This window comes from Pelodiscus sinensis, chromosome 6 (genome assembly GCF_052426305.1).
Source record: "Pelodiscus sinensis isolate ZL-2025 chromosome 6, ASM5242630v1, whole genome shotgun sequence".
In the NCBI taxonomy this organism is placed as follows: domain Eukaryota; kingdom Metazoa; phylum Chordata; order Testudines; family Trionychidae; genus Pelodiscus; species Pelodiscus sinensis.
Window position 1 is genome coordinate 33,098,851 of NC_143057.1, and position 24,302 is coordinate 33,123,152.

A 24,302-nucleotide genomic window follows, 5' to 3' on the forward strand; every position below is an offset into this window, starting at 1 on the left:
ATTATTGTGGCCAGCATAGGCTTCTTGTAATTCTCTGAATGTCATACATGCTTACGTAGAATGAACGCAGGATGTCTCTCTCTCTCTCACATGCACGTACATGCGCACACACACATCCCTCCCCCCCCCATGCTAGTCTCTTCTATGTCCTGATGGAGGTGCAAGGCGGGAGTGTGCAAACGGTTGGCTCGCAGCACTTCTCCTGCCCTGCAGAGCACTAGCTGCTGCGGCTCCATCCATGAGGCTGAGTGATTACTCCAGCTCCTCTCCCCCAGCGCAGAGCAGCGATGTGGCCGGGGTGGGACGGACCCAACTGTTGCCTGGGGAGCCATGAAGGGACTGCCAGGGAGCCCTGGCTGTGGACAGAGGCCCTCAGCACAGATGAGACACCTTCCTGCCCGCCCCTTGTGCATCCCCCAGTCCTGGAGGCAGGCAGGAGCACCCTGGCTTCTCATGCTACAGCTGCTCCTGACTTCCCCAGGGGTGCGAGGTAGGCTGGAGCCGCTCTGCCCGGTTCACGTGTGGGGTGTGTAGGCTGGGGGACCTAGCTCTGCACGTCTCCTCTCTAGTGGTGGGGACTAGGTGCCCTAGAACTGGCTCCTTTTGGGTTTAAGCTCATGGAGGGTTTTGTTCCGTTGTCCAAGAGCTGTCCCGTAATCGCTCTGCTTTGGATGTTCTGTTGTTTGGCAATCTTTTGTACAACAGTGGAGTAGTAACATTCAACCTTAATCTGGATTTTAACTTTGACATTCGTTGATAACCTAACTTGGGGGAGGGGGGGGTGTTGGTTGGTTGGTTTAGTCTTCTTTTTTTTTTTTTTTTTTTTTAAGTGCCTGGTTCATGTAGTAGTGGATTGTGCAGTAGTATTTTAGACATCTCTGAACTGTTAGGCATTCCCGTTCTAAAGTCCCATTATGCAATGTTCTGGCCATAATCTGAACATTTGTGTGGTAAGGAGAGAAATCCAATATATAGTACATCTTAATGCTATATTAATGAGGACTTTTTAGCAGTGTGTGGGAAGAGATATTTGTAAATCAATCTTCAATCTCCTGTTAAAAATCTGTCCTCTGGAAAGAGCGAAGAATTTAGAACATTTCCCTCCCGCCCCCCCCCCTTCACATTTTTCATTAAACTCTCTTACGCTTGCTTATTTTGAACTCCTTTATATTTAAAAAAAATTACAGTCCACATTTACAAATAAAGCACACACCCCTAGAAATTCCTACATATAGACCTGTAACTGCTCATTTTGTATTTGGTGCTTGGCTGTCTTTCATTCCTTTATGTAATTTTATACATATAAAATGCTTGCAAGTTTCTTTTGTAAATCTGTAAGAGGCGAGGAAAGTATTTTAATCACTTTTTACCACATTTTTGCTTCGTCAGTCGCATATATTATATTTACCATATAAATCACATTTACTACCATAATTGCTGTGCAGGAGTAAAAATTGTATAAGATATTCACAATTTAGTGCCTCATATGGCCATTCAGTTAAGGGTTTTTTGTTCAATCTTAGAACTGCTTTGCTTGCATAGCCATATGTAGAGGAGGTTAAAATCCCGCCCCTTCCCCTCCCCCCCCCAAAAAAGGCAGTTTTGGTTGACCTAAAACTATTAGTGAATTAGATGTGAGATTGCCATATAGTTTGGACAATATTTTTTTCCCAGGACTTCAGCATCATTGAGAAAGTAGGGTGGAGGTGGGGAGCATGTGGAGGAGGGACTTGAACTTGGTTCTCTCACAGTCAGGAGAGTGCTGTAGACACTGGGCTATGGAATATTCTGGGCAGGCCTCTTTCAGTCTCTTGCTTCACTGCTATAACTTAATTTTGTAGTGGCTCAATGGATAGTTAAATAGCTCTGCCAACCAGTGGTCAGGCTGTTAACATGGGAGGTAGGAGACCCAGGCAATCCAGACCACACTACCATGGATTAGTTTAGATTAAAAATAAAATGATTTAACTACAAAGAGACATTTTAAATGAGTACAAGTGTAAGAAACTCAAGTTGAAAATAGTTACCAGAATAAAAGATAAAAATATTTCCCAGTAGCAAAAACTTGACATGCTACACAAAAGCATTAACATGTTGTTCTAGCATCAGGACTAACCAAATTCTCAGATATAAATCTCCCCTCAGTCAACGGACTGGTTCCTTTGTCGTGTGTAAATCAGAGAACCAGGCTGTGTTTGCCCTTGACTTTTATAGTCCAGTCATTTTTTAAAATGTATTTTTGAGGGTTACCCCTACATCAAGTTTCTTTCTTACAGCTAGAATGAAACATTGACACTCTGACTCCCCTCCCCTGTAGACAGAGGCTACTTTGCAGCAGCAGCTTCTCTCCTCTCCCTCCCACTCCTCCTGCCCCTGCAGCAGCCTCTGTCAGTGGGGAGCTCGACCCCTGGGGACAGGAGCTGCTGCCACCCCACACTGCTGCCTCTGTATCATTGACTTGTATTCAGAAAAATGAGACCAACAGCAGATGTGAATGGGATAGAAGTGGAATGAGATCCCACTTCTATATGATCTGCTAATCTTCATTGAGATCATTTAATTATTAGTATTAATCATGGGGGAAAATCCATTAAAAAAAATCTCAAGAACTAAATGCAAACAATTTTAATGAAATGTAAAATCTGTTGCTTACATGTAAGTTCATATTGTTTTTCTGGTTAAACGTTAGTGCACTTTTGAACCTGTAGCTTAAAGCTCATATAATGTGCAGTTATGTAGACATTACTATGGAAACCTGAACTTTTGCACTTCCAGGCTTTTAATGATTTTAAGGGCTGCATTAAGGGTTTTTTTGCATGCCCTGTATATAGATTTTTTTTTGGACTGTACTAATTATATATGTCAGTTTAAATTGAGTTAATTTACGATTCCAAAGAGAAGGCTGTAATGTGTTTGAATATTTGAAAAGTTGGTTGAGGAAGTATTTTATCTTGTCTTCAGAGCTTTGCACATTTGGAAGGCTACGCTGTCTTTCTTTGCCTTTAGAAAAGTTGCAGCTGCAGTAATTAACACATTTCTGGAACTTGATGGGCCATGCATCATTTTGATGCCTACAGTATGAAACAAATGATGTCACCAGAATGTATCAATTATCGGTTCCTCTTGAGCAGGGGTGGTCAACCCATTAAACGATGAGAGCCGAAACAGCGGCAGGAAAAACTGTGAAGAGCTGCACCAGAATTTTGTTTGAGCAATTTTTGTTGAGAGGGGGGGAAAAAAAAGAAAGGGAAGAGCTTCCCACCAGCCCCACAGAGTTGTGAAGGGGAAAAAGAAAAGAGTGCTGCCTCTTTAAAAGACAAGTCTCTTTGGCCACATCAGGCTCCCATTGGCTGATGCCATTTTGGCAATGCCATTTTGAATCGCCGCACCAGGTGGCTCCCCTGTCCCAGTGAGCACAGGGAGCCGGGGGCCATTTCTAGGGGTACAGGGGTGGCTTCGCGAGCCACGTGGGAGGCTTTGCAAGCTGCACTGTAAGGGGGAAGAGCCGCATGCGGCTCGCGAGCCACAGGTTGGCCACTCCTGCTCTTGAGGATAAATATTTTACTCAAAATAGGGATTGATGACAGGGTTCAGTAATAGGAAACCTTGTACTAAAGTATTATACAAAAAAGGAAAATGTGATAGCAGTGAAAATGATATTGTTGTAAACTAGGGTTGATGTATACAAAGGTGGATCAGTATCTCAAAAGCACTGTGGCGCTAAAAGGCCAACGTAAGTTTGACCGTTTTAAAGTCCAATGTTTTGAGTCACATGTACTACAATAAAATTATTTACTCTATTGGAAAGTGTAGTACAGGCAGTCCCCGGGTTACGTACAAGATAGGGACTGTAGGTTTGTTCTTAAGTTGAATTTGTATGTAAGTCGGAACTGGTACATATTATAGGGGAAACTCTAGCCAAACATTTTTCCAGAGCTCAGTTTTATTCTCCCACACCTCACCTCCCTCAGTCCTTTATTCTCAAGCTGAGGTGTCTGCTGAGAAAAGCCGCTCCTTGTCTCCCTGGTCTGCTGGGGAGGGGGGCGCTAGCTTCGCGTCTCCCTGGTCTGCTGGGGGGAAGCAACTAGTGCGGGGTTGCCTCACTCTGTTTGTAAGTAGGGATCTGATGTAAGTCGGATCCATGTAACCCGGGGACTGCCTGTATTCCACCTGTCCCATGATAATCATTAACCTTAGCATCATTTTAATGTAGTATTAGTGGCTAAATTTGAGGGGATTGGGAGAAACAGGTAGAAATATGCTTCAGTTCATAACTGTTCAAGACCAGTTATCAGAAAGGTTAATGTTTCAGTATCTGAATATTAAGTAGATGAGACTTTTAAAATATGCTTTAAGGAATTTTAACTAATAATGCCTCCATTAGATATGTTAAATTTATTGTAGTAGCCCAAATATCTCCTTGTATAAGACACAGCATATATGCATAGCAAAAGATGGTCACTTCCATGAAGAGTTTATAATCAAAGAAGAATTTTTTATTTGAAATTCTTTAATGAAATCTAGGTTGTTTCATGAGTGACTTTGACAGAAGAAGGAATATTGACTTATTCAAAATTCATATACAAGATTTGAAATTACTGCTTATTGCTGATTTTAAAAGAGGATTGATTTGGGCTGTCAAAAAATAAATCCAGTTTTTCTTCTTTTTAGCATTCTGTACCACTTACAAATAATCCTTTACTCAATGAGAATTGGAGGATGTTTAACAATGTAATGTATCTTTGCTATAAATATTGCTTTAGTTGGTGTGTGAGTTTATGGTACTGCTCTACTGAACTGCTCAAAAAGTAGTTAGTTTGCTGTCAAACTAAAAGACCAACATAGCAGGGTTTCACAGGGGATTCTCCTGGATCCAATGCTATTCAGTATTTTTGTTAATGAATTGAATAACCTAATGGAAAGTGTTATAATATGTGTGGATGATACCAAGCTGGAATTCCACACAACCTTGATTAATTGGAGAATCAGTTTGAAATCAATCAGAACTCAATATAGACAAGTGCAAAGTACTACAAGCAGGCCAAGTTTGTAGTGACTAAGAGAATAATGGACCAAAATATATTACCATAAAACTTAAATCCAAAATTTAAAAATATGTATAAAAGTACAAATTTCAAAAGAACAGAGAGCCATTATTAAGCCACCTATAAGCACCGTGCCATTTGGCTTTTCCTTATTTTAGTGGCTGACCATGCAAATAGGGCAATCGCTTTGATCAGATGTGTCAAAAATGCTCTTTCCTGAGAGGCAGTAGGTAAAAAGCATTCAGAACAAAAACTTGGGAAGCCATTTCAAGTGGCAATACTAATTACAACATAATAAATAACTGGATAAGTCTTCCATCTGCTCAGAGCTGCATGGCCGAGGTGGTGGTTTCTTGATGCCAGTACGTGAGCCTTCTAAGAGTATGTCTGCACTGTGGGGAGGGGAGAGGGAACCGTGGTTGGCGAGTCCCCTGGTAAACTGACTCAGACTTCAGCAGGGCTTGGGTTGTGGGGCTAAAAATAGTGATGCAGATGTTCCCATTCAGGCTGAACCCTGGGCTCTGAGATCCACCCCCCTCGCCAGAGCCTGGGCTCCACCCCGAGAGGGAAGGTCTGCACACCTATTTTAAGCCCTCTGAACCCAAGGCAGTTGATCTAGGTTCTGAAATTTGCTGCCACAGTTCTCTATTAGTAGTGCAGACCTACCCGAAGTAATCTGACTGCATAGATTGGAAACTGAGAGCTCCTCACCTTGTTTTTGGATAAACTCTAAATAACTTGCATATCCATGACTCCTTTTAACAAGAGAGAACCAAGGAGACACATTTGTAATGGAAATAACTCCTGTGTCTAACTGCTTATTAATCTCCTCTAATCTCAACTTGATTAGGGATTTCATGTTTTTAATACAAGTCTAATCATTTTCAATTTGGAGAGGCTTAGAGAATGCAAAGAATTCTGAATATACTCTTAACCAAGGAAATTTGCAAGAAAAAGCATAGCCTCCCTTTGCAGGTGTTATGGAACCTGAAATTGCTATTATGGTATTGCAGCAAAGTATGACACACAAGAAGGAAAAATCAAATGCACATGTGCAAAATGGAGAATAAGTGGCTGTGCGGTACTACTGCAGAAAAGATCTGTGGGTTATAGTGATTCGCAAATTGAATATGAATTAACAATGTGATACAGTTGCAAAAGAAGGCTGCTATTCTGGAGTATATTAACTGGAATGTCATACGTAAGGCAGAGGTAAATGTTCCACTTTACTTAGCCCTGGTGAGGCCTCCCCTGGAGAACTGTATTCTGATTTGGGCACCACACTTTTAAAAAGATTTGGACAAAGTGGAGAGAGCCCAGAGATCACCAAAAATGATAGAAAGTTTTTAGACAACTGACCCATGAGGGAAGACTTAAATTAGTCATATTTACTCGAGAAGATCTGGTAAGTCTTCAGATATGTTGAGGGCTGTAATAAAAAAGATGGTGATCAGTTCTCCACATTCATAGAAAGTAGGACAAGAATTAACTGGTTTAATCTGTAGCAAAGGAGAGTTGCATGAGTTGGCAGAAAACCTTGCTAACCCTACTGACTTAAGTACAGGATTAGATTACCAACTGAGTTTGAGGAATCCCTGTCACTAGAGGTTTTTAAGAACAGGAGATGCAAACACCTGTCAGGAATAGTCTAGGTATACTTGATCTTGCCTCAGGGAGTACACAGTGGACTAGATGGCCTCTTGCAGTCCATTCCAACTCTGCATTTTTTATGATTCTATATTTCATCTTATGAAATTATTCTTTGTGTTGACAGATAATTAAAATGTTTTATGGCAAAAGCTATAAGCAAATTAAGTTTTGTAATAACTTTCTGCCTATTTTGTATTGTTAAATTTCATAGTGAATGAACATCAAAAACAAATTCCTAATTGAGTAAGAAGAATTTTCTGGTGCCCCAAAAAAGTATTGGGTAGACTCTCTGCCCACGTAGCTATTGGGGGAGGGATGAATCAATAGCTAAAAATATCAAGTAAGGATCCAACATCTGAGACAAAAACTGAGAACTTATACTTCGTTCTCACTCATCTATTCTAATTAGAGATCCTGAGTAACAAATAATAAATCATCAAAACTGCAAAAGCTACCAGCAAAAATGTTTGTTTAAAAAAGTACAGCTCAGTAGCTTTGGACGATCTTTGAATGTAATAAAAGATGTGAGCAGTCAACTAAGACAAAGCCTGGTGCAAGGGACACAGTCATTTGAGGTTTAAGAGACTGGCCCATATCTAATGGCCTTAGGCTGCGATGGAGCAATTGTTCCCTTTGTCCCCCTCCTTTAAGGCACAGCAAATCTAAAGGGCCCAGGGCTCTGGCTCCTGCCGCTGTTACTATGGCAGCGCCCAGAGCACCAGGCCCTTTAAATCTCTGCAACCGGAATACCATGCAACCGCTACAGGTTGGGGGTGGGGAGAGTGGTGTACTTCACTCTGGGTGGCACTGAGGGATGTAGGGGAGGAGGACGGTGTGGCACATTCATTACATTGTCCGCACCCCTTCTGGGGGGACTGAGTCGGGCCTCCCACACCTTGCCCAGGTGCCCAGCAGTGCGGTTGGCTCCTCTGAATGGACTCCTACAGCCTGAGTAGAAACTAATGGAGGAGAAGAGGAGTCTTGTAACCAGAGTCTCCTATCATGTCCTGGACTGGTTCCTCTATCTAACCTCAAGGAGTAAATGACTTAGGAACTCAGTCTGGCTTCAGTAGAAAGGATTATCATCTCTCCCAATTGTTACTGCACAGCTTGAGGTCAAACAAGTAACTGAATCAAAATTCAGCCTCCCAGAGACTATCCATGCTGCCCACTTGCAGCATCTTCTGCAGCTGGGAACACAATACTAAGTGGGCTGGTCTATTGTGCTTAGCCGGCTGCATTGAAAATGTATGTCAGCTGCTGCTGCGATTTATAAGGGAAGCCACATAAAAGTATTTACTCTGTCACCTTTGGAATGTATCTCTTGCTTCCATGATGATTACTGATTCACAAGTTATGGATTGCAGTTAGCTTAGGGCTGATAATGCCAAAGAACCTCTCCTGTTGCTCCACTCCACTGCAAAGCCAGCATTAAAAAAAGTTAGTCTTGCTTATTGTTTTTGAGCGATTGTATCTTTGGAACTTCTCACTGTAGTGATTGCAGTACAAATAAAATATCACTGTTTTCCTTGCGGTACAATTCATTCTTTTTTTATAGACTGAGAAAGTGTTGGGCTGTAGCAATGATGCTACAGTTCTGCTGACATGTATTAGACTAAATATTCAAATAGGTCCATAAAGAGCGAGTTGTACATGTTCTGTATGTAGATCAATTTTCCACAGCCATTAAAAACTAATTTGTTAGGACATCTGTTGTACTGTGTACTTTACATAGCCATTTGAAACACGGCTGTTGTTTTCTGCCCTCCTTTTTAAGCACCTGCTTTGAAAACTTATCTAGAGATGGTGTGTTGCAATCATGGAGAAGCTTAATATTCTATCTTGAGAACCCTCATGTTTCTGAGAACGTTGTCAATATGCAGTTATTCAAAGTGTTGATGCATGGGGGGTAAAATATTGCAGGATTCTTGAGTGATAAGTTTTTGGTGTCTAGCTCATCTATAAAGTTCATCTGTATTAGACAGTAGTAACAATATAGTACACTAAAACCATCTAAAGGAACTAAATGGCATTTGGTTTGGCCTGTGTGAAAACAATTGATAGTTTCAGTTCTGTTCCTACAAGATATCTCTACATGACCAAAAAAAAAATCTGTTATGCCAGTCCTGCTAAATGGCGCACTTACTAGAGTTCTGCAGAGGCATGGGTTAAATTGGCATAGAAACTAAATGATCCCATCAATCAAAGCTTATTACTGACAGATCAGTGTAGGGAGGCTTGAATTTTCAATATAATGTCTTTTCCTTGCCTATGTTTTCACTTTTGGCACCTTTTAAAAATGTGTGTTCAAATTTAGGAAGACTTGAGAGGTTTCTTACTGGATTTCTACTTCTCTCTCAAATAGGTTTGCCAGGTTTTGTGCAATCTGTTTATCCAGTCTAATATTGTTACCCTCACTTATTGCAAAGCTAGGAGCAGTATGTAAGCATGTAAGAGTCGTGCTGTTATATGTTTACTACAGGCTCAGATTAATTTTGACTATTCTATCAATAACCTTTTGCCCAATCCCGCAATCTTAATTTATGTGAATAATCCTTAACTACAATAAAATCCATGTACCTGTTGCATCTCGTGTTGAAGGCAGGGTTTCTTATAATGAATCCAGGTAGGTAAAGGTTTTACTTGCTCAAGCAATATCTGTTCTGTCTGAGGCCAGGTCTACACTGGCAAAGAAAATTGATGCAAGATACCCAACTCTAGTTATATTAATTGCATAGTCTATGTACCTTGCATAGATTTTTTTTTGGGGGGGGGGGGAGAAGGGTGGTCTCACAGTGGGAGGTCAATGGGAGAAACTCTCCCGTCAACTTCCCTTATTCCTTGTGACAGCAAGGAGTACCATTGTACCATTGTCAATGGAGGCAACCTCAGCATTCGACTTAGCAAGTTTTTACTACACCTACTAAATTGAACCCGGAAGATTGATTGCTGTAGCGTTGATTCTCCAGTAAATGAAGACAAGGCCTCAGAAGTTAAAAATGGAATCTGTTCGTTTGAGTGAATTTACCAGATTGTGCTGCGGAGGAGAGAGGCCACTCAGCTTTTTCCATGATGTAACACAATGGCAGATTATAATACCTCTCAAATTTGGATCTGATTGCTTAGCAGATAGTAATTGAAGGCCTGTTGAGATTCTCATCATATGCCTCAAAAAGAAAAAGGTAACCAGAGCATGTCTGGCTTTAAACATAGCTTCCAACATGGCTCCAGCATATTGCATCATCTCTCCAACTGTTCTAGGATTTGTCATAACACAACGAAGAAAGCAATTTCAGTAAACACAAATGACTGATTTCCAACTGAGGAGCTTTATTGACGCTGGCAGTATGTTCTTTCATGTTTCCATTTGGAGGTTCTGTGTTAGTTGGCTGCAGACCACGTATTAACTGAAGTGACAATACAGTATTGTCAATAAACATTAAACTGCAGCTTAATGTGCAGCAGAACTTAGCTCTTGGCTAAGGCTATAGTCTGCATTCTGACACCAGCATGGGTTCCAAATGCAAACTAATGTGCCAGTGACTCAGAATTTCCACTTTCTCTTTTGCTCTTCTCACAGATTAGCTTCCCGGTACTGACAGTCTTTGTTCACATGCCCTTTCCAGCAATGTTTCCAAACCAGATGCTTCACCTAAAAATAAGCTGCAAATGTCTCTCCTGCTTTTCCAAGTTTTGCAAAATACGGATTTTTTTTTTTTTAAATCTGGAAAATTTATTTTGTTATCCATAACATTTTCTGTAAATTCCAAGTTAACTTCAGGGTAATTAAAAGAAACTCTTTTCTGACAAAAGGATACTGCAGATTCTTGTGGTGGTCATGTTGGCATCATCATAACCTTTTTTTTTGTTCACTGCAAAATGAAGAGCTGCTTATAAAATGTGCATGCACCTGTCCGTCCCTATCCTGGGGGGGGGAGGAAGTGACATTTCTTCAGTGCTGCAAAGGCTTTTGGTAACAATTTTTCAGGTGTTGATTACTTTCATCCCTACAAGGTGAAATCCAATTTCTTTCTCTAATTCTTGTAATGTGGCCAGCCTCTTGACACATTGAAACATTTTCACAGTATTTGAGACATCCTTTAGCTTGGGTTGTGCATGTCTTATACTAGCTAACTCCAAGCATGTCTTTTCTGAGGTTTTGTTGTTAAGCTTTTACTTTCTATCCCATCTTCTATAGTATGAGAGGAAGGGTGATGATTTCCTTGTTCCTATCCCAATGAGTTTCTCCAGAAGCATAGGCCTAATCATGCAATTCCTCTTGCCTCATTCCCCTTCCTTTTTCTCCTCTGATGCTTTCTTTCCCTCAGGGTCTTAACTCACAAACAGATTATTCTATGGAAGAGTTATCTTATCTTTGGGCTCTTTACTCTGCCCTCTCACATCTCTCTTCCCTTTTATTCCTGTCTTTCTCTCCCCTTATCTCTCTACTCTTGCCTCATAAATAGGGCCTTACCAATTCATGGTCCATTATGGTCAATTTGCTCCTCCTTCTGCACTGTTGCTGGTGACAGAACTGGCTAGCTAAAGGGGCAGTGGTTGCTGGCTGAAAGCCCCCTTCTGGAGGCTGTTGCCCGTGGAGTTGTTGCCTGTGGAGCTGACGCCTGGCCAGCAGCTGCTGCTCTCTGGCTGCCCAGTTCTGAAGGCAGCAGTGCAGAAGTAAAGGGTAGTGGTATGGTTTTGCCACCCTTATTTCTGCAGTGCAGCTGTCAGGGCATCACTTTCACAGGTGGGCATCAAGCTAACAACCACTGCTCTCCAGACACGCAGCTATGAAGGCAACACAAAAGAGTGGAAATAGTGCAATCCATTGCCCTCCCACAGCTCCCGTTTGGGTTTGGACCCCCAATATGAAAAATGCTGGGCTCCACATGTAATCTATATACTGTAGGGTAAAAACTCGCAAAAGACAAGATTTCATAGGTGGCAGTGCAGAAATAAAGGTGGCAATACCATACTGTTCCCCTTTACTACTTTGCTGCCACCTTCAGACTTTGGCAACCAGAGAGCAGCAGCTGCTGGACATGGGTCTTCTCGACTACACATTTTTCATGGCTCAGAATTTGGTAGGGTCCTACTTTTTTAAAAGATTAAACCATTAATACTGCTAGCTACTAAATGGACTTTTTTGCATATTAATTAAAATAAAGGTTAAATTTCATTGAGCAGCAGCATGAAAATCAAAGCTACTGGTGTTAACTCTCTCTAGCCATAGGAGGCTATAGCAACATCATTTAGAGCAGAAAATAACATATTGGTAAAGGAAGGAGAGCAGCGTGTTCTAGAAGAGAGAGTATAGTACCAGGTTCTTTTAGGAGCTTTGATTGAAACAATAAACTAACAAGAGTAGAAGTAGATTTTGTTCAAAGTAGTCACAGAACTACCCTTGGCTGATTTTATCAGGGGAAACAGCTAATATGTCACAACCCCTCTCTCTTACCCTGGCTCTCCACCTCTGAACATAGAGGACTTGTAGAATGTGAATACTGCAGCTTTTGGGGGCAGAATAGAAAAGCCACTGTGTGGTAGTATGAAGAGCTTGTGCTTAATCATTTTTAATTTATCTTTAAACATTACAAAACAGCACTGAAAACCTGTTGTTAAACTGCAGCCTGCCACAGTCTGCTCTGCACCCAGCTGCCTGGAGCACTGTCTTCCAAAGTGGAGGGAGACCTCTGGTTTTGCAGTCACATCTGCTCCCTATCCTTATATATCAGCTATTCCTCGCCTCTGTGTGGTTCCCCTCCTTTCCTGGTGCTTTCTCTGGGTGTGGGTGTGGGGGAGGGGATCAGCTTATTGAATTTTGAAAGCTAAAGCAACTCTCGTTTCTGTTCTCACATTATCCGGGGACATCATCTTTCAAGCCAGTGCTTTATTTGTGAAAGAGATGGTAAAACACAGTCAACATGCAAGAAGCACTTCTGGTACTACCGGTACTCTGGCAGATGGACTGCATTTGAATGATTGCATGAAAGTGATGTGACACAAATGTTACCAGATGGCATATAAATAGAAGGTCTTATCCAACTTCCATGAAGTCAGTGGGAATTGGATCAGCCTAGAAGGAAAGGGAATAAAGCCTTATCTTTGAAAAGACACCGAAGACACTAGATAATACAAGTAACAATACAGGCAGTCCCTGAGTTACGCGGATCCGACTTATGTCGGATCTGCAGTTACGAACGGGGATTTCCTCGCCCCGGAGGACTGGAGCAGCGGGACGCCTGGTCCCGCTGCCCGCCTTCTCCGGGACTAGAAAAGCTGCTCCCCGTCTCCCTGGTCTGCTGGGGGGGGACGCAGCTAGTGCCCCCCCCCAGCAGACCAGGGAGACATGGAGCAAAGCCCGGGGCCTGTGGTAGAGCAGGTGGGGCGCTGCCGGTTGGTCCCGCAGCACCGCTCCTTGGCGCTACTGGACCAACCCGGCAGCACCCCAGCTGCTCTGCCCCAGGAGTCCTGATTCAGCCGCTGCTGATCACTTTCAGCAGCGGCTGAATCAGGACGCCTGGGGCAGAGCAGCTGGGATGCTGCTGGGTTGGTCCAGTAGCACCGAGGAGCGGCCGCGCTACTGGACCAACCCAGCAGCACCTGAGCTGCTCTGCCCCAGGCGTCCCCAAGTCAGCCGCTGCTGAAATTGACCAGCGGCTGACTACAGGAAGCCCGAGGCAGAGCTGCTCTGCCCCGGGCTTCCTGGAATCAGCTGCTGATCAGTTTCAGCAGCAGCTGACTTGGGGACGCCTGGGGTTCTTAAGTTGAATCTGTATGTAAGTCGCAACTGGTGTCCAGATTCAGCCGCTGATGAAACTGATAAGTTTCAGCAGCGGCTGATGCCAGTTCTGACTTGCATATAGATTCAACTTAAGAACAAACCTACAGTCCCTATCTTGTACGTAACCCGGGGAGTGCCTGTAATAGATTATGGTAATAGTATGTTGCTACTGTTAGTATGGCATCAAGTGCCTTTCTGTTTTGTATTCTGTTTGTATTTATTTTATATTTTGGGCATTAATTCTACTGATTTGGTAAAGGAGATATTAATAGTGAAATGGTTATTGCTAGTGTTAGTGCAATGACTAATACTTGTCTAGTGTGATGTGGGTTTTCTTAGGCATATACATAGGAACAACACTTGTCCCCAGCACACAACCCAAATAGTCAAACTGTAAAATGGAAAGTTCTCCAGGAGAGGAAAAAATTATTCCTTCTTCGCTCCGTTCTGGAGTGTCATCACATAGCTGATTGGCCTAGGATGCTTGTATATGAAGAAAGATGCTTGTATCTTTGAAATTTTAGACCTAAATATTTAGGCTGAGATTTTGGCACCACACTGCCATTAACTTTCGGTGAGGAGTGGGCATGTCACTCTTGTAAACTCCTCTTTGAAGATCCCAGCCTTAAAGGATAACTTTTAAAAAGAAAGGCCCAAAAATCCACCTTTTGGTTTCATATTTCCTCCCCGTGATTATTCATTCAAATTAGATAATTACACTAAGAGATAAAAAAAATGGCTCTGCACCACTACATTAATCGCACACACTAGCACATTTTTCTTACTACTTTTTTTGCATGGAGAAATGCTTTTGAAAATTTTCCCCTGAATAATCCTCTATTTGCATGTCAGAATTCAATATGGTCCGTCTATCACTGCTCTTCAGTTATGTTGAATTATGTGTGGGTGCAATCTTGTTATGGATGTTCCCTTACACATTATCTTAAGCCAAATGCAGAAAGCTGTGGCGCTTCTGTATAATAAATAGTCTGCATAGTGAAAGTAATGAGATTAATTCAGTTTGAGTGAAACAGGAACAACATTATAATATATTACCTGAGCATATTGGTGGGAGGCTAAAATATCAGATTTTTCTTATCCTTCTAATTTGAAGTAGGGACTATAATACATTTTGGGATGCTTAGCCTTTCATGTTATGCAGGGGTGCTATTATTGAGTTTTATTTAAAATTGTTTGAAATCATTGAGTTTAATTTAAAAATTAAATGAACTGCAGTAAATTATTCTCCTAGTTATATCAGGGGAAAACTGCAGTACGTCTTTTGAAGACAGTGAAGTTACTCCAGATTTATCCTAATGTAACTTTGAGCAGAATTTGGCCTTCACTTCTTCCTGATAGCACTTTATTTAATGCAACCGAATAAATAGAAAAATGTGGATAAGGCACATTAGTCATGTGTGAGTACTTTCACTAACCAGGAATCATCCATGTTTGCACTTGTCAGCTTAAAAATTAATAGATCCAAAGAAGGGAAGGAGTGGAGAGGTGGCGGGAGGTGAGGGGGAGGTAAAATATACAAACATAAGAGCTGAAGTTTGTAATTTTTTCCCCTATGTAACTTGCTTTTTGTGTCCATTATATTCCCCCCTGTATTTCCAGTAAAGGGTTACCTTCGAGTTCAACGTTCACTTTAGAAGACAGTGCTATCTACTTGACTTCAGAACAGAGCACACTGGAAATGGAAAACGATAATGCTTCAGTTTTGGATGTCTATTTAGTAAGTTGTCATACTGTGTTCCTTCCATTTTTAATTTACAATTTATCTTAGTTTTATTTACTTAGGCCTGGACTCAGTATTTAGGTGTATAGCCAACTTTAAGATCACAGTGATCCAACTGAAATGTTCCTGAGTATTTATTTAAACTTAACCATGCACTTTAAGACCCTGATTTAGGAGGGTATTTAAGAACTCAGATGTTAACTAAGTGATTAGTCACTATTGTATTCTTCATGAAATGTACCAAAACATTTTTCAACATAACCTAACAATTTTTTTCCAAACTTGGGAAAAAACTTATTTTTCCCAGATTGAAACCTAGAAGTTGAACCTCTATGGTATAGGACAATCTGGTCCAGCAACATCCATGGGCCAGGAGGACCACGGATGTTACTAGGCCCGAGAGCCCCAGCCACAGAAGTTGCCAGTGGCTGGAATCTCAGCCAGTTTGGCAGCCTGCAGAGCCAGTGGCCTTAAGGCAGGGAGCCCAGCTAGCGAGCTTGAAGTGGAGCAAGACCAGCGACTGGGGGCGCAGAGCCTCACTGGCTGCAAGTGGGGCTCGGGGTGGCCCCAGCAGCAGCTGGAGGTGCGGAGCAGCCCCTCCAGCAGCCAAGAGGGGAGTCCCAGGGAAGGACATGGTCTGATATCCCTATGTGCAGTGAACTCCCTTGTTCAGGACCGTTCAGGTTCCGAGGGTGCCGTACCTAACCTGTACCATTTCCGCACACGAGTATTTATGAAGAGGAAAAGTAGTTTTGCACAGGTGGGCTTAAAAGACATGGTAGTTCCTTTTTCATTCTTAGTGATGCAGCCGTGGCTGCAGAATTACATTGACATTTACAGCTTTCCTCTTTTGCTATGGTTCCCAGTAAGCTGTGTTTTGTTGTACTGCAAATTTCATTATTTGAAGTGAAAAATTCCTTTACAAGCTCACAGCTTTGATTATTACATATCTATGCAGTTCTATTTTTAAAGTACTCTGTCTAGGATTTTCAAGGCCCCAGGCACCCAAATCCAATTGGATTTTAATGGGGATTCAGGTCCATTTGGAAATCCCAGCTTGAAGACACTGTTTTGTAGTAATCAATATTTGCTGCTCCGCCCATAAAAAAACGTTTAATTTAATGTGAGTATATTGTGTTGGATCTATTTTCCAGGGAAGGGGCGTTGTGTTTTTAAAAAGGAAAAAGAAATGTCCTCAAAAATGGAGCATACAAAACATCAATAGGAAGAAAGCAGTAGGTTTTTGTGTGAAACTTTGGCATGAATTACAGTGGGCGTCCCATAAGGTGACAATTAGAAAAGGTTTATCCTAGGATTTTGTTTTTCCTGATTGTCTTGTACCGTGGGATCCAGTAGGCCTGTTACAATGACTTGTGTTTCGGGTGTCTGTCCTGTATTTTATCACACCACATGTTTTCTCTTGAGTGGTTTTCTAACCAGGCAAAACTGAATGTGTAGAACACCAATTTTACAGGTACTAATTTAATAACCTGACTCATGTAACAGTCATTGCACCCAACTTCTGTTACCAGTAGCAAGCAACCAGTGATCACTTGAACATAAAATTCTCAGTTAAACCAGTTCTGTATTTATCAAGCAACCCATCATATCTGCCTTCCATTTTGCTACATACCGTAAAACTCCAATAGTCCGGCATCCACTTGTACGGCACTCCCAATAGTCCGGCATCAAAATGGCAAGAGCCTAGTGAGTGAGCTTTGGCCAAAAAAGAGTCACAAGGCAGCAGCGTCAGCAGCTGAACCAAGTGAAACTGGATAGGACCGAGTCAGTCTGCCACTGGCCTTGTGTGATGCTGGACAGTGCTTGTGCTACAATAAAAAGGGTTAAAAGCACTTTATATACAGTATATATATATTTTGTGGGTGTGTGCGTGTGCGTGCACACACACACACACTCACACACACAGTATAGTACCTCCTGATAGTCCGGCATATCCAATAATCTGGCACCACCTAGGTCCCAAAGGTTCCGGATTATTGAAAGTCTACTGGACTTGTATAAATCAGCCCTGGTGCTAGTTTGCTGTTGACATTAATATTCACCATCCAGGGAGAACTTGCTAAGCTTGGAATATCAAGGGAAAGGGAGGTACAAAGAGCAGTTGAATGAATCTCCTCTTCCCTTTATCCCCTCCCAAAAAATCCAATCTACATGACACCTTTTATTTTACATAGAAAACTATGAAATGGTTATTTTTATTATTTGCGTGGCACAAATGCAACTGGACTCTTAAGTAAACCCCCAAATAACAGAGATTAGAGTCTAAAAGGAAGGGGCACAAAAGACAGAAATCCAGTGGTGGAGATAAATGAGTTAGGTTGTAATTAAAGTGATGAACTCTCACGATGAATCGCAGAGGTAAGTATTTTAAACATATTTTTAGATTTATTGACACACAGTGGGTGAGGGAATATATTTTTATTGGAACAACTTTTATGTTTGCAAAAGACAAGCTTTCGAGCTTACGCAAAGCTCCCCAGGTTTAGGAAAAGTACAGTGTCACACCAATGTACAGATTGGACTAGATTGTTTAGCACAAAGAGTTAACATTGTTGTAAGAGACCAATCAGGGTGAAGCTAATAAATACAATTCATCACTTTGCTCCTAGGTGAGTAAAACAAAGTAGATAAAATCTTACCCTTAGAGAAGACCGTGTATACAGCATTCTGCCCCCAGGCAAAAGGCAAGAAAATTAACCTCTGCCATGAAAGTCAATAAGCTTTTGCTCTATAAACTAATTATGGAGACAAGGTTGTCACCCAACTGACAACACTGGTCTGAGGCTACGTCTGCGGTGAAGATGCCCTATGCCCTGTTAGCATTAAAAAAACACCTCCACGAGAGGTGAAGCTTCTCTCCAACAGATGTAGCTCTGGGCACACAAGCGCTTATGTCAACAAAACTTTTGTGTCTCTGGAATGGTTGATTCACACCCCAAGTCATGTAAATTATGCTGAGATGGTGTAGACAGCCTTGTTCTGCATCTGCCAACTACTTCAAAGAAATCAAATGGATGTTCCAGACCAGGAGCTGTCCCGTAACTCTGTATGCTGGAGGAAGAAAGGGTCAGTGACAGTCTTTGTGCACAAGCCTTTGCTCTGAAGACCTCATTAAATCATCATATATATAGTTGGAAACCATGGTAAATCAGTAATTAAAATAAGGTTTAGGACTGAAGTAGCAATGACATGTTTTTCAGCTTCATTCACATCTACTAGAGGGGTGTGCACTTCCATTTTTTGTGTTTAGGATGATTAAATGCAGTGGAGAGAATGGAAGTTGCATGTTTTCTTGAACACAGCACCAAAGCTGATGATTTTAGTAATGAATTTCCTAAGAAAACTAGGCAAAGATGATTACTTTCAAATGGACACAGTAAATCATTAGTGGGAAAACTAGTTTAAATGTCAAATGCATGTTATCTTGTTAGCAGGCTGGCTAATAAACCTTATCAATGTTTTTTTGCAAGGAAAGCTCCTAAAACCTTATCTGTTAGATATTATAATACGTGATACTTTAACTTGCTTCATTTCAATAACTCCATTGCCTGACTTCTCTTGATTTGAAGTGCTAAGCTTCTTATGGAATATTAAGGATTTGAATAAAATAAGATCAGTCATGTCTTTATTCCGTGAGTGAGGAAAATAGTGTGGACTTGCCATCTACAGGGGAGCTGGTTATCTAGCTCTGAACAATATCATGTATAAGAAATAATTTAGATGGTCAGGTAAACTTGGAGTTTGGGGGGATAAATTAGAATTTGCCACAGAAAAAGAGCTCTTGTTTATTGGGGGTTGTATTAAGCGGCAAATTCTGGAACTGCACTACTTAGTCATAAAAGGAGGCATATATAATCCAACAAATGTTTTTATTGTTTCTGCCATCTGTATTTCCAAGCCCTGCAAGAGAGAGTTTAGTCAAGAGTAGGAGTAATCCAAGCTGCAGGTTAGTGGTGGTGCTGCTTGAATGCCATTGAAAGGCTAAAAGGTTTACAAAGATAAATGTATAGGTCACACTCACCTGGAACCCCCTTACTTTGATTCTGTTGTGAAAGGCCTCCCAGGTATTTCATGGACTGTTAGGGGAACCCAGAGTAGGTCAGAGGTTCCATCTTATACTGTTCCTTTTGGCCATTGGTTTTCTGGCCCTTTTGTATAGGCATCATTTAACAGAAATGTATTTATTGCTACTGGAAGTGATTCTCCTCTAATTTTAAACTAGGGTGGAGTTACTTAGTTTCAGTCCTTACTAGTGTGAGATCAGAGTTGGGTCTGTTTTTTCTAATGTCGTCTTATGTTCTGCACTGTGATGAAAGCCCATGACTGACTACCAATATTGGGGATTGATAAAGAAAAGTTAGTGCCATACTCTTGTACTTTTTCAGGAAGTCCATTGCAGACCACAGTCCTAGTTAGTTTCATCCAGCATTAGCGGCTGTTGCTGCTTAAACTCTTAAATCTGGGTAGAACTGCAACAAAATTCTCCTGCATTTGGCTTTCTGAACATGGGGGAGGGTTAGGGAAAGGATGAAGGAAGACCGCTTTGAAAGCACATTAACAATAAATGTTAAGGTGACCATCTTTTCTAAACTGAAAAACAAGAAAACTATGTAGTGACATTTTTTTGGGGGTTATGAAATACACAGAAAAGAACACTTTAAAAAAGTGTTTATTGTTACTGCCAGCTTCTGACTCAGTGTAGGATATTTTCCACTAGCTTATTATGAATTAATTTATCATTAAACATTGAACAAGTGTCCCTCTCTGAGAGCGAGAGAGAACAACTTTGGCATTGTCTACACCATTCAATTTTTCTTTTCACTTCAAACACTAGATTTTACTAGGAATCCTCTTGTATAACAATATTTTATAAACAAATATGTTGCGTTTCATGAAAATATTTGGCTTTTAATATTGTTGGGGGGAGGGGGGGAATAGGACATTTCAGGTGTCATGAAAAGTTCCTGAGACTCAAGGGCATTAAATGAAAAATTGGAATAAATTCATGCATTTCATACAAATGCCTCTGGAGTCTTTAATTACAAGTTCAAAAATTAATAGAAAATATTCCTTAGCCATCTGACACTAACCCACCATTCTTAGACTGCTTGAATATTTGGAAAACATTAAGGTTGTCTTGAATTTATTCAGCATGAAACACTTTACTTGATGTCCCACTTTGCATTAAACAACTTTTTTCAGACTTTGCGGTAAAACTCTACTGGTTATTTTATTTTCCTGGTAAGCCTTTCTGAGTCAGATGACTAAGGAATGTTTTTAATTACAAATTCAAAAATTAATTAAATGAAGACTCCAGGAAAATAGAGGCATTTGTATGAAATCCATGAATTTCTAATAGCTAAGTAACACACACATTTAAAATATCAGTGTTTTTTTTTCTTATGGAAGATACAGTTCATTGGTAAAGCAAATAATAGCATGAACGTAAATTTCCTGCTAAATGTTAAGTATAAATGTATATTTGATTAACCATAAACAAAGCAACAAATAATCAAAAATTATTATAACAGAAAATGTAGAGAACAAGCACAACAAAATAGTTTAAACCCTCCTTAACAATATCTGTTGTTTCTTTCCTCATCTAATGAGTTTCCATTTGCCAAACGTTCTGCACAGCCAAAGATAATGGAGAATGTTACCTAGTCTTTTCACAGAACCCATTCTAAGTACCTGTAGTGTAATTTTTTCTATAAAACTGTCATATGAATGTACTTGAGGAATTGTGAAGTTGTGGAATTTACTTGATTTTTCTAAATACTGTACTGTGCTTTATTGCATATTTTGAGTTTTGAAATAAAAACTCTGGTTTGTTGGCTCTTTCCAACTAATCATTTATTGTTACTTTCATAATTTATACTCTTGACTTTCTCTTGATTAAATTTTAAATACACAGTGATGTGGCATTTTGCCTTAAATGAAGTATGAAGTCAGCTATTATGTGCACACTTATTCATTGCAGGGGTAGTGGATATGTCTATAGAAAGTTTTGTCCAAAGTGCACATTAAGTGACATTATTGTCAACCTTGTGCCTAGGCAGAATCTCTTTGAATTGTACAGAAAAGCATCTGATGGCCCCTCTTAAATCTCAGCAAATGTCTTTAAATCTTAAGGTGTGTACACGGGAGGCTGGGTCCAATCCAGACAAGTCTGTGCGTGCCATGGAAGCTTGTTACACCTGAAATCAAGCCCTCAAAATTAGTAATGTCTTTTGAGGGAGAGGGAAGGACAAAAAATACAACCCCCAACAGCACTGACATCTATTATTGCAATAGCATCTAAAATGGATTACACATATGTCATCTAATATGTCTGAAAGTTTTTTTTTATCCATTTCTTACAACCTCTTTTTAGAAGGGAAAATGTTCATTTTGAAATACGCAGGTCCTAATTCTTTCCTTTGAATATAAGCGCATGGCTCCCATTGACTTTAACTGAAGTTATACGCAGGCATCCGAGAACAGAGATTGGCCCATAAGACAGTTTTTGCATAATTTTAAGCTAAAATATAACTATAGCAAGACATTAATCTCTCTTTGTTCCAAAGTCAGATACAAGAGGAATGTGCTTTTATTTAATGTGAATGTACTTCAGGTTATAATTAACACATTAGCCAAGTGAATCAAGTGCTAGAAAGCCTGTGTAAATTTCACTAAGCCATAAATTATTGGTGCCTTGGGGCTTTGTAATGTGCTGTATGAGGAAATCAATTTACTGAGGAATGAATGCATGCAAAAAAATTAATAGAGCACAAAAATATGCTCAAATAATGGAGCACATTCTAAATCCATTATGTAACAAATCCTGGCTAGTACAAACTCACTAAGTGATTATTGGTGTTTGGCCCATTGTAGCTGTCGTTCACTTATGTCTTGTCATGTGTTTCCCATTACGCATCTCAGCTCAGATCTCCAAGATCATATTAATTCTCTATTAATATGGGCAGGAAACACTGCCTCTCTGTGACTGCCATCAGTGTCACGCCAATATCAGCACTATAGCTATTGCTCAAAGAGAACCAGACCCTGAACATTGTGATGGGCATTTTGCCTGAAACAGGGTATACAAGATTGGACCCAGAGTAGGGCATTCCAAGCAGCAACTCCTTACAGCCCAATTGCCCTTCTCACTAGCATGAGCATTGTTTTTGTGACACAGAATTAAGAAAATACAGGGTCAGCTGAATGCCGTTGCCCATAGTGCTTCTGTCTGAGGGATAGGAGAAGTGAGGGTGGGGCTTGAGCTTGACTGGTGTCATGGGGAAATGCATATTGTACTCTATACAAAAAGGTAACAATGACTATTCAGACTGTGTCCCACAGCCATGCATTGAAGCTCTGTTCTCAGTGGAAAAACCATGTTTAATTGATCCTAGTCTCATGAAAACATGCTAGCAAAGTGATTTTATTTAGTTCTGACTTCCTGCAAAATATTTTTGACCCACTAAATAGTTTTGCATACTGAACCCATGCCCCAAATATAGTAACATAATCTGCCATGACCGGGATGTTATGTCTGCATACTGAGGATGAGGACATATTTGCTTCAGCCTGCTCACTAAGCAACTGATTACAATATCCTGCCTGTACCATTTTCCAGTGTACAATCGCAGTTCTGTAAGCTTGCAATAGTGTAACATAATTTGGTGCATATGCCTGGTGCCAGGTATATTATTTTTAATTAGCATTTTGGCTATGATTTCTATCAGTTGCCTTTTCCCACGTAAGCTTTTCAAAATGCCAGAGGAGCTCACATTTTTCTGTGCTGCTAAGGTTAGAGTCTCTTCTTGAATAGTTTGAAGGTTAATTAAATATCTTTATCTTTAGAACTAAAGTTAAGTGACCTAAAAAGATGAGGCTTTTGTGCCTTCTGTATGCGCTTTTTTTTAATGTACAAAGGAGGATTCAGACTGAAAGTCAAGTCTGAATTGGTCTGGGGCTTTTTTCACTTAAATTCTAGTGATGTCAATTAAGATCTTTTCTGGCTTTCTAGAATTTTGTTGGGAATCCATTTTACCTTAAGTGCCCAACATAGACACATGATCCTACAGAAATATTGAAAATAAAATTTGTGGTAGGATTGTGTTTTTCCAGTAATTCTGTAGTTTTTAAAATATTTGTCAACTGTTCTCTTCATGAGTCATCTTATGAATTTTTGTAGCTTTATTTACAAATTAATCATGAGACTTCACAGTTCCATAAGAAAACCTACACCTGCCGGAAGGTATATTCAGTTTCATTTTCTAAGGTCCAAATCTTGGAAGTTATGTAGTTGACTTCAGTGAGACTAGGATTTTGTCCCTTATGAATTCTAAGGCCCTGATCAGTCATAGAAGGTAATAAATGTCTCCTGTGAATGGCTTATGTCCTTAATTTTCATTGACTTCAGTAATATCCTGTTTTTCCAGTATCTCACAAGAGCAAATACTGGTTTTATGTATTCAGTGTATCAGTATTTATAGACATAAATGTAATGGCTTCAAAGTATATTATTTTACAAGGGAGATGATAATACTATACATGTGAATTTTAAAAAAGAGGATCACTGCAGAGCTATACTGCAAGTTACTGAAGTGCAGATGTAGAAAGTGTGCGCCATCCCCCTATTCCAGGGTCCAATCCAGACCAGTGAAAGGGTGTCTCGCCATCTGCCTTGCAACACTGGGTTTCTTTGTTGTCGTAGATCCCAACTAGGGCTGCTAACAAAGAGCCTAACGTTGTGCAGGTCTGTGTATGACTGAAGCCCTGGTTCAGCCACAATGATACCAGCAGTCTGCCGTTAGTCAAAGTAGATTCCAACAAAATTGGTTATTACTTGCAGGGCTGACACACACTGAGTCCCAAGTTTTCCCAAAAATCTGTTTTGCACAGTCCAGCCCTCTCCTAGACAGTCCAGATATCAAGTCTGTTCTGTAACGGGTCAGTATTCAACAGTTTGCTACTTTACCTGGAGTTACCAAACAGTTCAAAGACAACAGTGGATTAGTTTAGATTAAAATTTAAACAAGTTTATTTAACTACAAAGAGAGTTTGTTTTAAGGAG

At 40.5% G+C, this 24,302-nt stretch overlaps 1 protein-coding gene across 3 annotated transcripts in view; it reads left to right on the top strand.

Annotated features, from left to right (window-relative positions):
- The window catches only part of PIP5K1B (phosphatidylinositol-4-phosphate 5-kinase type 1 beta), a 162,508-nt gene that overhangs the window by 134,075 nt on the left and 4,131 nt on the right, over nt 1-24,302 (top strand). For 2 of the 3 annotated variants that reach the window (XM_006137851.5, XM_075931678.2), the window contains exon 14: nt 15,100-15,217. The exons of the other annotated variant lie outside the window; for it this stretch is intronic. In XM_006137851.5, the coding sequence (XP_006137913.1) occupies nt 15,100-15,217 (118 nt within the window). The remainder of the gene's footprint in view (nt 1-15,099; nt 15,218-24,302) is intronic. 3 annotated transcript variants of the gene reach the window in all.